We start from the raw sequence: 13,861 nt of genomic DNA, 5'->3' as shown, positions 1-13,861 counted from the left end.
GGTCAAAGCAAAGATCCATGTGAGAGCCAGATGACAGATTAAGGGCTGACTTTCAACTGGCCAACTGTGCCCTGGGCTCAACCCACTGGGCCATGCCTGGGGAGGAGAGGGGTGTGAGACAGGGCAGGTCCAGCTGAGGGGTTATCTGCCACCTTGGCTCCCTTTGGGCTCTTTGTGGGACTTACTGCTTTGCCATTTTATTACATTTTTATTGATCCATCCCCTGCAGGCTCAGCACATCTGCTCCAGCTGCAGCCCCTCTGGGAGGTGTGCTTTATTTACACAGCTGCAAAGGATTTCCCCAGTCAAGTTCATTAACTACATGAAGGAGACGTGCTGTTCTGCCACAGAGGCCTCCTCCTGCCCCTCCTCCTCACTGGACACCTCTGCAGGACACAGCACTGACCTGCAGGAGAGGGGAGCATTGCTCTTTGGAGGCTCCACCAGTTCAAATCCCTTCCACTTGTGCAGGAGCTGGGACCTTTACCTGTCTCTGCAGGGAAGGTTGCTCTGGTTTCTCCCCATCAGTTACCAGACACCACCAACTCCCTTCCTGACTGTCTTCCTCTTTGCTCCCTCAGCAATAAAGGGAAAAGACTTGAGGAAAGAAGTTATAACAGCTCAGATGCTGCTGGAATAGCTTCTGGCAGAGCAATGAAGCTGAAGGGCAATTGCACAGAGGGAAGGGACCCAGGCTGGGGAGCACAGCAGGACGGGCACTGGGGCACGTTCATCTGCAGCCACGCAGGAACACAGCCTGGGAGGCTGTGGGACCTGGGCTAGCAGGTATGGAGACTAAACTACCCACCAGACCTCTTGGACCATGAAACCTGTCCCTGCAGAGAGCAGGGATGCTCAGCCCCAGCCCCACACTCACCCCCACGGTAGGTTTTCCAGGTGTAGTACTTCCCTCGGAACGGGACGTTGTCGAACTCGGCGCACTGCAGCTCGCGGAAGTCCTGGGAGCCCGGGGGACAGTCCTGCAGCCACACAGGCACAGAGCAGGGGCTGGGGGGAGCGCTGCCTCAGCTCTGCAGGGCCCCCAGCTCTGGCTAACCCCAAAAGATGGGCAGAGAATCACAGAATCCCTGAGTGGTGGGGATGGAAGGGTCCTGCAGAGCTGCTGCAGCCCCAGCCCCTGCTCCAGCAGGTTCCCCTGGCTCAGGGGGCACAGGAACATGTCCAGGTGGGGTTGGAAACCTCCTGAGGAGCCTCCACACCCTCCCTGGGCAGCCTGGGCCAGGGCTCCCTCACCTCAGCACCAAAGGACTTGCTCCTCCTGTGCCAGGGGCACTGTTTGTGTCCCAGCCTGTCACCCCTTGTCCTGTCACTGGCCACCACACAACAAACCCTGGCCCCATCCCCACCTCCTTGCTGTCACACAGCAGTGCCTGCCCCCCCAGCAAAGCCCCCTCAGCCCCCCAGCAAAGCCCCCTCTGAGGCTGTGAGGACTCACGTCAGTGTTGCAGGACCGGTACCGCTTCCGCTCGCCCAGGCAGTACTTCCCTCCGATGGTGGGGCTGTGAGAGCGGGGGGAACACGAGAAGCAGCTCAGGGCAGTGACCTGTGGCTGTGGCAGGCAGCTGCCCCAGGCCTGCAGGAGCACCACAGATGGCTTTTCCCAACCCTGGTTTTTGCTGCAGGGACAGCTCCTGCCTGGATGGGCCGTGGCAGAGGTGCAGCCCCCTCAGCAGAGCTGCTGCAACCCCACCGTGGAGCTGTACCCGCAGACCCAAAGCAAGAGCCGTGAAAGCAGGCTGTGGGGTTTGATGCAGGAGCCAAGACCCTCCCCAGGAATTAAGCACAGAGCTGCTGCCTTCTCCACTGCCCCAAACAGTGAGCAGGGCCGTGCTGACCCAGCCCCTCACACGTGCACCTACCGCGGGCTGTCGCAGTGGCGCACGGACGAGGAGACGCCGCCGCCACACGTCCTGCTGCACTCTCCCCAGGATGACCAGGCTCCCCAGGCACCATCCACACCCTCTGGCCGGGTCCCAAAAGGCACACACTCCCTCTTGTAGCACCACTGTGGAGAGACAGAGCTTCAAACAGCCTGAGCACACATCTCCCCCTCCTCCCAGGGTGCTCCGCAAGCTCCGTTGGATGTAGCAGCCAGTTTGGGGCTGGGAGTTTTGGAACTTGTTTAGAACTGGGACCTCTAGAACTTTTTCACTGGTTATTAAATGTTAGAACAGGCTGCCCAGGGAACTGGGGGAGTGCCCAGCCCTGGAGGGATCCCAAAGCCGTGGGGCTGAGGTGCTGAGGGCTGTGGGTCAGTGCTGGGCTGGGCAGGGTGAGGGGTCAGGGCTGGGACTGCAGCAGCTTCAGGGGCTTTGCCAGCCCAAATGATTCTGTGATTCTACTTTGATCCTGTGAAATCTGAGCTCACAGCTGTGCTGCCCTTAGAGCCAAGTTCTCCATTGCAGGGGTCTCTCTCATCTCCCCAGACACCTCTCCTCTGAGACACAGTCACCATCTGCACACGCTGCGTGCTCAGGGTTTGCAGGGGACCAGCACCCCACTCCCAACCCCCAGCACATCATCCTGTGGGGCAGAACAGCCACAGGCAAGTGGGTCACATCCCCATTTCTCCTCTAAAGAGGTTCTGGGCATCTGGATCAATCAGGGTGACACACAGTGTGAGCAGGGACACGTAAGAGCACGTCCCTCACTGCCTGTTAAGGCACCTGGCAGAGAGTCCCAAGTGGGACTTGGACCAGAGCTGCTGCTGCAGTGCCAGGACTCCTGGGGGCATGGGCACCTCCACCACCAGCTGCTCCCACCCAGGCCAGAGTGAACTTTGAGTGTCTGCTGGCAGCTCAACTTGTGGTTAATGTGTTTAAATGACCCAATCTGCAAAGGGTCCAGCTTAAAATACAGCTTTGACTGTGATAACGTTGTGTGGCTCTGCTGAGGCTCCTGAAAGAGTCCGTCTGTCCCCGTCCTGTTGGGTGACACATGCTCACAGAAACTTGTCTATAAATATTTCCCTTGGACCTGGAAATCTTCCCACAACCCCCTGGAGTCAACAGTGATGTGAGGAGTGGGACAGTGCCAGAGCTGTTCCTGGGCACGGTGCCGGACACCGGTCTCGGGGCTGAGATAATCCCAGGAAGGAAGAAACCACTGTGTGCTCCTTCCAGGCACTGATAACCCACCCTGGAGCTGCTGGCACAGCTTCTCCTGCTCCTTCTGAGCCAGGGCCTCCATGGGTAGTACAGCTGTCAGGGGAGAAATGAGCCACAGCCTCCTGGGACACTCAGCCAGTGAGCTCCTTGTACACCAGCCCAGCACTAACCCCTGGCCCTCAGCACCTTGGCTTTGGGATCTCTCCAGGGCTGGGCACTCCCCCAGCTCCCTGGGCAGCCTGGCACAGGGGCTGACACCCCTCTCAGGGCACAAGACACATCCCAGGCTCCCTCCACGCTGCTGGGGAGGGTGGAGGTGGCTCCAGGCTGTGGGAGGCAGGGGAGGACAGGCTGGTGGGTGCTCCTAAATCAACTTTGTGCTCACCAACACAAAGAATAATCCTGGTTATCCCTGGCAGAAGGATTCAGCCACTCAGTGCCAAGTTGTGATGGTGCCCTGGGCTTCCTTACCCCTTTGTCAATGGTGTTGGTTTGGCATATGGTCCCCTCAGCTGCAGGGATGCTGTTGGTTATGCAGCGGTTGCTTTTACTCAGACACCATAACTCACTGCAGACCTCCTGCAAAGAGAGGGATTTGGGGGGAGAGAGGGGAAGGGAGAAAGAAAGAGACCATCATCACCCATCATCCTGCTCCTCTTCCTACTGAAACTGCTGCTCTGAGGTGCAAAGGCATCTCAGTGCTGGCTCCTTTTCTCAAGAGGAAAGTGGATGTGTTAAGGAGTTTAATTAACACTTCCATGCAGACACCTCCCCCTCACCACTTCTACTCAAGACAGTTGGTAACCTCCAGGATGTTCAGAGCAGCACAATGTCAGGCTGAGCTCCAGGAAGGCTCTTTTCTCCTGAAACTCTTTCAGTGGTTTCCTGGATGGAAAGATGAGGGGCTGGCAGTGTGATGGCAGGGCTGGCTTAGGTGGGCAGCTGTCCCTCAGACATACCTAATGCACATCCACCCACCTCACCTGCAAGAGAGATGTTTCTCCTCTAACTTGTGAGGAGCATAATGACTCCTAGGAAGGATTATGAAAACTGTCTGTGTGCAAAGCCCTGCTGAGAGGGGAGTCTGGATGAGGGGACTGGAGCTTGGCTCTCAGCCACAACCCTTGGGGACCAACAGCAGCCAAGGTATCAGGCAGAGGTGTGACATTTCATCCCCTGGGACTGACCTGAGCTGGGGGTAACCTTCCTGTGGATGGCAAAAAGCCTCCTCTGTCCTCTCACAGGGAAATAAGGCAAAGAGCTCAGAATCCCAGCATGGTGGGGGCTGGAAGGGCCCTGCAGAGCTGCTGCAGCCCCAGCCCCTGCTCAAGCAGGTTCCCCTGGCTCAGGGGGCACAGGAATGTGTCCAGGTGGGGTTGGAAACCTCCTGAGCAGGAGCCTCCTCCCTGGGCAGCCTGGGCCAGGGCTCCCTCACCCCACAGCAAAGCTCCCACAGAACACACCAGTGCCCTCCACCTGAAGCAGGACAGCAAAGCAATGTGGGCAGCAGAGGAACAGCCCCACAGCCCTTTGCCCTTGTATCCTCCCCCACTCCCTCCACCCTCCAGCCCCTGGGAACAGATATAAAGCAGGAAGGCTCTCTACCCCGTATTTACACTGGCGGGATTTGACTCCGTACTGGAAGCGACACTGCTCGTCAGCATCGTAGGCCTGGCCCGGGGCCACCGTGGGGTAGATAAAGTCTTGCTTGGGAGGAGCGTTGTTGAGGCACAATCCCATCCCTGAGCTGGAAAGGAGAGATGAGAAGCCAGAGCTCAGGAAGGATTGCTGGGGGAGCATGGCAGAGGATGCAGCACGGGGCTGGGGGAGTCACAGAGGTTCTCCTCTGGGCAAAACCACGGCTGAGAAAGTGCTCTGAAGGCTGTCTGTGCCCTCAGGGCTGGGAAGCTGATGCCCAGGTAACTCTAGAAGTTCAAACCTGAGTGTTCTGCAGGCTGTGGCCAGCCTCTGGCTGCCCTGAAGGGTTGCAGGGCTGGCAGGCAGTGTGGGAGGTGGAAGAGCTGCCCTCCTGCCCTCCCACCCCCAACCTGCAGAGCAGCCCCTGGTACTGAGCACAGCCAGCCCCTGCAGCCCCTGGTGCTGAGCACAGCCAGCCCCTGCTCTCCCAGCCCTTGGTACTGAGCACAGCCAGCCCCTGCTCTCCCAGCCCCTGGTGCTGAGCACAGCCAGCCCCTGCAGCCCCTGGTGCTGAGCACAGCCAGCCCCTGCTCTCCCAGCTCTTGGTGCTTCTGTGAGCCAGAGCTTTGTAGCAGTGTCCAAATTTCGCAAGAAGAACTCCTTTTCCTTTCCCTCCCCCTTCCTTGCTGCTGTCTCAGCTCTCCCTAAATCAAGGCCCCTGTCACCACTCCCCCAGCCTCAGACCTGGGGCCTCGCACACCCACCCCAGGGCCCGTCCTGCGGGGTCAGCCCAGGCCACGGCGGCCGCTGCACGTCCAAGGGCCAGGGCTGAAGGAAGGATGAGGGGGCAGGTTTGGCTGTGGCCAAAGCACCAGCTGCCAGATGTGGGATTTGGTGATGAGCCACATGGTTTGGTTCAGCTGTGAGGGACCATGGAGCAGGCGACAGCATCCCCCGCGGAGATTTGCCTTTGCTGCTCCTCCGGCAGCGTTACAGCAGCAGCACAGGTCTGGGACTCAGGGTCTCCCTGCACACTGACCCCACACACTCGCTTCTTCCACTCCTGATGGAAGTCCCACACAGTCCTTTTATTGGGTAGTGCCCATATCCTGCCAGAAACCCCACCAAAGCTGAGCCTCACTGCTTGTTTTGTGACAGAAACCCCTGGGGACTGCCTGGACCCTGGACAAGCTCTTCCAGGCTGCAAAGGCATGACTCAGGCAAGGTGATGACGTTGAAATTCTGGGACTTAGGAGCCTAAATCCCTTCTCTTGAATCCTAAAGGTGCTTTGGAAAGGAAAATCTTTCTCCTACAGTGCTTGTTCACAGCTGAAAACCATCCTCAGTGCCTGGAGAAGCTGCCTACAGATGCAGACCCCATCCTGTCTCCACATCTTCCTTCCTCACCACACCAACCCCACTCTGTGATTTCTGGCTGAACTTTAGAAACTTCCAGATGCCTCCAGAAGCTTTTTCACTTAGTTGTGAAGTCTCTGGAAGTGGGGAACTTAAACCAAGGTCTCACAGCTGCAAGGTAAATGGGGTTGGTACGTTCAGCAGGCAAGGCACGGGAAAGGCTGGAGGAAGGAAGGAGAGCACGTGCCTCTTGTGCTGGGAGAAGACAGAAGGTGCGTGGGCTGTGTGCTCTGGGGGCTTTTCTTTGGCTCTGAGCACTCCTCACAGGCGACTGTGAGAGGCTGGAGGTGTGGGCTGGTTTGCAAGGTAGAATAGAAGGGCAAGGTGAGATGGGTTCCTTACTCCAGGAAGCTGGTGATGTAATCCCTGCTGCACGTGGACCACACAAACGGGTTGGTCTTCATGGTGATGTGAGCAGCCATGAGCTTGGCTGTCTCTTGCCCACGGGAGCCACAGCTGTTGCCAACCCCGTCATGGTTCATCCCAAACCTAGAGAGCACCGCCAAGGCAATAAAGAGATGATCAGCTGCTGCGACCCCAACGCGCCTGGAGCACCCACAGGGAAGGATTTTTGAGCTCCTGTTGGCAGGAACAAAGCAGCAGTGACCCTTGCCAGGGCCTGCTGTGGCCCAGGACTCACGTGTGGCCGATCTCGTGGGCGATGGTGAAGGCTGTGGCCAGGCCAATGTCCTCGTTGATGCTGCAGCTTCGCTCTCGCTCGCACATCCCACCCACGGGGGCCAGGCCTGGGGAAGCCAGACAGAGCTGTCACACAGGGTCAGCACAAAGCATCTGTAGGGGACAGGGTGAGGATTTGGGGACTACCTGGTGTGCTGCACACACACTCACACCCAGCATGGCCTGCTCCCAATTAACTAGTTTCTTCCCACCGGTTGCACCGGGCTTTGGGATGGACCCGTGGCTGCTATGGGCTGTGGGCACATGGTCACCCAGCACTGCCAACTAAACAATGACAGGCTCAGATGGGCACTCCCCCAGCTCCCTGGGCAGCCTGGCACAGGGGCTGACAACCCTGTCAGGGAAACAGTTCTGCCTCAGCTCCAGGCTCAACCTCCCCTGGGGCAACTTGAGGTGTCCTGTCATTCATTACTTGGGAGCAGAGCCCGACCCCCAGCTCCCTGCAGCCTCCTGTCAGGGAGTGTCAGAGAGGGCTCCTGTCTCCCCTCAGCCTCCTCTTCTCCAGGCTCAACACCCTCAGCCCCTCCCCAGCACCCTCGTGCTCCAGTCCCTTCCCCAGCTCTGTGCCCAGCTCCAGCCATGCTGCAGCCCCTCAGTGTCCCTCTGGCAGCGAGATGCCCAAACCTCCCTCACACCTCAACCTCTCCCCCAGCCACTGTCTGCAGCCACATCAGGTCAGCAATCCACTGCCTTTTCCTCTTTAACTGCAGTGATTCAGAGCTGTAATCCTTCCCTGACTGCTTAGTCTAGACCAGGGCAAGACAAATTAGGAGCTTCAGCCAGAGTGAGCTGCAGGGTCTGTCTGTGTCTAGCAGTTTAAATAAAGAACTCCCTTTATAGTCATCACAAAAAAGGCTTATTTCTCTCTGCTAAGCCAGGAATACTCCACTAGGCTATGGACCAGCCCTAGATGCAAGTGGTTCTTAATCATCAGGCTGGACTTGACCCAGGGATATAGCAGAGAAGTGTTCCAGAGCCCATCAGTCCTCTGGGTTGCTGCTTTTAGTGTTTACAGAACTCAGGAGGCTACACGTCGAGCGCTGGCCTGGTCCTGGCCCAGCTTTCCCTTTCCCTGCTCACTGTGCAAGGAGGATGGGCCAGCTCCTGGAGGTGTGTGTGCTGGGGGTAGAAGTGCTGACAAAGGGGCAGCAAAGTCTGACCTACCCAGGGTGCCACAGGGTTTGTTCTTGTAGATGCAGATGTCGTATCTGCAAAGAAGAGAAGGTGTTGTGAAGAACAAACGGTCTGGGGGTCTCCAGAACAGCACAGCTCCACTTTACTGCTGTGTCTGCACCAAACTTCAGAACAGCCCATGGCTCATGCAGCACTTAAGGAATGGAAAGTACCAGCTGTAACAGGTAAGAGGCCTCCTGCTCCATATTGTACAACACACTCTCCCCTGGCTGAGACTCCCTCTGGGTTGATATCAACAGCTCCTGTTCCTTAACCATGGGGCAGCGCTGAGAGGGGTGAGAGGTTTGGTTTTGATGTGGTAAATCAGCAGGGACCACACTATTCCAGCCTTGAAGCTCCTTGGGTTTGGGTTGGGTACTCCCAGGAGATGGCCAGTTCTCTCCTGGGAGGCACTGGGCTCAGGGATCTGCCCCAGCAGCACAGGGGGAAGAGGACAGGGCCAGCCTCAGGTCTCTTGCAGCAAATCCCATCAATCCAACATGGGAATCTGAAGTTGTTTTTTCAAAAGGAAAACACTTCCACTTGAAAACCTGTTCCACTTCAAACCCAACCCCTTCCACGTGGCTTCATGACCCTGCTAAAGAGATTTTTGGTAGTTTTGGTTTCAGTTTAGTTCTTCACTGAGAGTTTCCCAAACAAATTCAATCTGGGTTGATTGGAGATGACTCTTCCCTCTGTCCCTGGCCTGGACTTCCAGCCATTGCACAGGGATCCACTGTTTGCACATCCTTAGCTGCATGGGAGGAAAAGCTAAATGAGGACAGCAAAGTACAATCTCCTCCACATTGAAATGCAGCACCCTCACAAAGGGACATGGCAGCAGCTCCCAAAGAGATCACTGTGGCACAGAGAGGGATTGTTATCATTTAAATGCAGAGCCAGCAGCCTGTCCTCCCTGCCTCTGTTCAAAGGCCTTTTCCAGAAGGTGAGATCTCCCCCGAGGGCATTTGGGTCTTTGCAAAACCCGGGCTGAAAGAGGCAAAGAGACACTGAAACCTGCAAGGAGACACTGCAATGTGAGTAGGGCCCCCAGAGCTGGGTTGGAGTGTCACTCCTTCGCCCTGGGGTGCATTTCAACCCCTGCAAGTTGGGCTGGGAGCAGGGAGGGGGAGGAATCAAGCTGACAGCACACAACGGGTTAAGTGGAACGTTCCTGGTGATGGATCCTGGCCCTTTGGCCCCTGGTGCTCTCTGGAAGTGTCCAAACCTCTCACCCCCAGCAGGAAACCAAGCAGAGTGAAAAGCATTTGTTGCTTTGTTTAGATGGAACAGGGTTAAAGCCTTCAGAGGCTCTCCTTTGACACGTCCCTGCAAGAGAAAAACTGCCCCAAGCTCAGCAAGGTGTTATCAGGAGACAGGGAACTTCCCAGGGAGCTGGTGATGTGCTGGTGCTGTCCAAGGCTGGCTGGGCTGCCCAGCCTGGCCTCAGAAGAGCTCCAGCAGCTGAGGAGAGGCCAAAGGACTCAGAGCCTCTGTTTGTGTCCCACAAGTGTGGCAGGAGGGAAGGAAAAGCAGATGCTGCAGCCCCAGGAGGATGAAAAGATGGGGCCGAGGAGCCCTTTGCTGGCTATCTAAAGTGCAATCATCTCCATCCCTGCAAGGGAACTGGGAAGTGGTCAGTCTGAGGGTCAGCCCTGGCAGCAGCTTGTGAGGAAGCCTCAGATGAATGATCTGGGCAGAGGACACCCTGTGAGGACAGAGCTGCCCAGGCTGGGCTCAGCATTACCTGGTGATCAGCACTGCAGTGTCGTGGTTGGCTATGCCATTCTCAGGGATGGCATTCCCATTGCCATTCCTGTTCACAATGGATTTCTGCCACTTGCAGAAGCTGTCCAGGGATTTCCCAGCGTGGTGGTTAATCTCCAGTGTGGGCTGGAATGGAAGCAAGATGATGGTGTGTTACCAGGAAAGCTCTGACACGAAGGCACTGCCTCTTCCCCTGCCAGCACAGCACTGACACCAGTCCTGATGCCCCCACAGGGGTCTCCTCAGCACACAGTCTGAACCCAGGAGCCAGCTGCCATCCAGAGGATGTTGGTGCATCCATCAGACTGCACTGGGGGGACCTCCCAGGGGTGACACCTGGGGGAACACACAGACCCACACAGGAAGCAGGAGAGATGTGATCACTCTGCAACTCCCTGATAGGAGGCTGGAGTGAGGTGGGGGTTGGTCTCTGCTCCCCAAGACATGAGGAAATGGGTTCAAGTTGCCCCAGGGGAGGTTGAGGCTGGAGCTGAGGCAGAACTGTTTCCCTGAGAGGGGTGTCAGCCCCTGTGCCAGGCTGCCCAGGGAGCTGGGGGAGTGCCCAGCCCTGGAGGGATCCCAAAGCTGCTGGGCTGGGCACGGTGAGGGGAGGGCTGGGACTGCAGGAGCTTCAAGGTTTATGCCAGCCCAAACCATTCTGTGGTTCTCTAAGCACAGCCCCATGATGGAGGCAGCTCAGCACAGCCCCACTTACCTGATCCTCGGTGAGGAGAATCAGCCGGGTCACCAAGATATTGACAATATTGCCCAGACTCGAGTCCTGGAAAAGTTTGGCAACCTGACCTCCAAGAAACAAGAAAAGACGAGTCTTAAAAATGAGCTCCCTGGCTTGGTGACAGTGCTGAGGGAGCTGAGATGTGCTGCAGAGAAACAGGGCTGCTTCATCAGAGGGGGCTGCAGGGTCTGAACACGACCCCACGTTAGTCCCGGGATGGCAGAGTCAACCAATTCACGTGCAGACCTCGATGTCTCACCAGCAGTGAAGCCCATAACCCACAGCACCTGCTCCCTGAGGCTCAGGTGGGGAAGCCCCCCAAGCCTGGCATTACCCAGGCACAGGGATGAAGCTTTGCTGGCTGCCCATCAGCAGGGAACACACAGCATCTCTCAGAAACCCACTGCCACACGGTGGGTGTTTCACAGCAGATGAAACAGTTTGAAACAGTATTGTTTTAAAATCTGACATCTGCTTTAGAAATGCAAACAGAGCAGGCCATGAAAAGAGATCCTGCAGAGGACAGGACAAAGAACCATCACAGAGGGGCTTTCAGTGGTTTGATGGATGACTTCCAAGCCTATCTCACCTCACAGGAGGATTCAGCTCGGCCAATTCAGGCTGTTAATGCAACCAGCCTGGTATCCTGCTGCCAGCAATGACCCAAACCTGATGGTGCAGAGGAAGCTCCTTGGCAGACACAGGCAGCACGGTATGGAAGCACAGGGGTATTTCTCCAGACCCTTCTCACTGATCAGCCCCCCCAAGCGTGAGAGCTGACTGTCCTTATGCCTTCCCATGTGCTTCTCAGCTTGGCTGGCCCCATTTGCAATGCTAATTTGAGATGAGAGATGCTGTTCAAAGAAAGGGCTTTGTTCTCCCAGTGCAGATCTGGCCTGTAGCATGGTCAGATGGGCCAGAGTTTACCTCTCCTACAGTGCCTCCTCTATAGAGCAGAGAGGCCCTGCAGGCTCCAGGGTATCACTGCTCATGAGCAGCAGTGTGGCAAGATTTTTGCCCCAAACCTCTTGCTGTGGTGCTAAGGAGAAGCCACTGCCACCCTGTCACAGGTCTGATTTCCCTCACCGAGTTCCCACCTTGCAGCAAAAGCACACGACACCCTCTGCCAAACCCAGCCATCTGGGGCAATAAACAGCAGCTACTGCTGCTTGCTCTCCCCTGCTGAGCCCCTGGGGTCCCCCAAGGCTCCTGATGTGGTTATAACACTTACAATATTCATGATGGCCAGGATGTACTGCTCGATGTCCCTCCGCCCGTGGTACCCCACCATCATCTTGTCAGCCACCACCAGCGTCTCCACGTAGCGCTCGGTGCTCACGGATCTCTTCAGGGGCAGTTGGCCTCGCTGGCTGTGGTTGCCTGATGGCTTCAGAGGGGAGGGCTTCAGTGTCCTCAGCCACCAGTGTCTTCCCTTCCAGGGCTTCTCATCTGAGGAAAGAAAAACCACTTTTCTATCACCCTCCAGCAGCGATGGAGCAGCACACGGCACTAGGAGCTTGCTTTCAGGGAAGGGAAGGCCCTTGTGAGGCTCTTTATGCACCATGCATGGACCTGCTGAATGCCCCAGATCCACTGAGCTCTCCCCACTGCAGCCACTGAGCTCTCCCTGCCAGCCCTGCTGCCCTCCTGCCCTCCTCCTGCTCAGGCAGAGGCCTGTGCCTGTCCACTGCAGCAGCTTCACACACTTCACTTGCACGCCCAGGCTGCAGTTTCCCAACACCTTGTAAACAGGCCAAATCTGGGAGGATTTTTCTTGAGAACAATAAGAGGCAGGGTTTTTTTCCTCTTCTAGTCCATGCTCTATTTACAAGTGTCAAAGCCCTGCTGTGAAGAGCTTTCCAAAGAGCAGGGCACCACAAATCCTTAAGGTGGGTAAAAGTAAACACGGGAAACCTTCTCGACTGCAGGAGATGCATTTGGTTCTTTGCCATCTGGAGCAGTGTGGGCCATCAAAGCCTGGTGCAGCAAGCCTCTGCCAGCCTGCACTGGGCCTGAGGCTGTGTGGGTGGGTTACAGGTACCTAGCACGCCGCAGGCTGCGTCCATGTGTGGGTACTGCAGAGACGAGCGCTTGTACACGACGTGGGGGCTGCCTTTGCCCTCGCTCCCTGCGCTGACGTTGGCTCCTGGGCTCAGTGGCTCGATGAAATACTCCTCCTCATCAGCAACAATCACTCCATGCTGCAAGGAAAGAGACAGGAGGCAATGGAAAAGGTGGAGAGAGAAGTGGGTGACAGGGTGGTGGCTTCTCGTGGGGATCATGAACCACTGAACCTCTGGGGGCTGCCGAACGGGTTTGAGCAGGGAAGGAATCCTTCATTTACACCCAAACCCTGAGCCATGTGAACCTACAGACCAGGGAAAGCGAAGCCAGATGGTTGTGGATGCCTTGGGACATCTGTGTTCACTAAAGTCCTCTGGAAATCACAGTCTTTCCTTGCAGAATTATGAATGAGTTGTTTCCTATTCCACCCACTCAGTCTAGCTGGGAGCTGTCTGTGGGATCCTAAACACCTTCAAACTGCTGCCCTCTGGGTGTCACAGCCCTTTACCAGCCCTTCTCCATGCAATGGGGACAGGAGCCCTGACCTGCCAGGACACAGAGTGAGGAAGTAGGTCTCTGTAAAGCATCTTGGGGTCCTTGCATAGAAGGTACCACCTGTGTGAGAGCATTTTTGTTGGGAGAGCCTCTGCGAGGTGGACGCTGCAATAGGTCTCTCCCCCTCTCTCTCTCCTCTCCATGAAAGCTGAATCGGGGCAGTGTGTGCACAGAGAAGTCCCCAGCTCCAGAGTGCCGGGGGATTTCCTCCTCCAGCAGGCTCTGTTGCCCTTGGCTCAGCTCCACCTTCTCAAACACAAGTGAGGTACTGTGAGGTGAGCCTGGCGAGGGCTGCGGCGGAAAGCCGAGTGTCGGCCCCGGGGGCCGGCTGGCTGCTGGCTCTGTGGGGCAGGCAGAAGGAAGTCACCATGGGCCTGGGACAGAGCAGCAGGAGGAGAGGACCAAGTCCTGCCCCAAAACCATGTACTGCTAGAAAGGAGTTGCCCTTACTTAAATAAGGAGCCTCTGCAGAGTGCCAGAGGCAGGAGGCTCCACTGCCTGCCTGGCATCCTTTGGCAGAGCAGCTCAGCCATCACAAGTCTGACAGCTGGCCCATCATTGACCCTGAAAAGCCCAAGCTCTGAGGTCCAGCCCTGGACGTGACAGAATCCTGCTGAAAGGGGGCAGTGGGAAGCCCTTAGAGAGATCCCTGTGGTTTGTGGGGGAGCTAAACTGGATATCCTGT

The 13,861-nt window shown here is 56.7% G+C and overlaps 1 protein-coding gene across 2 annotated transcripts in view; it reads right to left on the bottom strand.

The window, feature by feature from the left end:
* ADAMTS10 (ADAM metallopeptidase with thrombospondin type 1 motif 10) overlaps positions 1-13,861 on the bottom strand; it is a 42,582-nt gene that overhangs the window by 10,610 nt on the left and 18,111 nt on the right. For both annotated transcript variants that reach the window (XM_062014867.1, XM_062014868.1), the window contains exons 4-15: positions 12,599-12,758; positions 11,789-12,006; positions 10,537-10,620; positions 9,802-9,947; positions 8,046-8,089; positions 6,823-6,928; positions 6,525-6,671; positions 4,734-4,875; positions 3,600-3,707; positions 1,881-2,026; positions 1,457-1,520; positions 878-980 (exon numbers count right to left, since the gene is read on the bottom strand). In XM_062014867.1, the coding sequence (XP_061870851.1) occupies positions 878-980; positions 1,457-1,520; positions 1,881-2,026; positions 3,600-3,707; positions 4,734-4,875; positions 6,525-6,671; positions 6,823-6,928; positions 8,046-8,089; positions 9,802-9,947; positions 10,537-10,620; positions 11,789-12,006; positions 12,599-12,758 (1,468 nt within the window). The remainder of the gene's footprint in view (positions 1-877; positions 981-1,456; positions 1,521-1,880; positions 2,027-3,599; positions 3,708-4,733; positions 4,876-6,524; positions 6,672-6,822; positions 6,929-8,045; positions 8,090-9,801; positions 9,948-10,536; positions 10,621-11,788; positions 12,007-12,598; positions 12,759-13,861) is intronic.

The sequence above is a fragment of the Colius striatus genome, chromosome 25 (assembly GCF_028858725.1).
Source record: "Colius striatus isolate bColStr4 chromosome 25, bColStr4.1.hap1, whole genome shotgun sequence".
Classification (NCBI taxonomy): Eukaryota; Metazoa; Chordata; class Aves; order Coliiformes; family Coliidae; genus Colius; species Colius striatus.
This window is presented reverse-complemented; position numbering and strand designations above follow the sequence as displayed.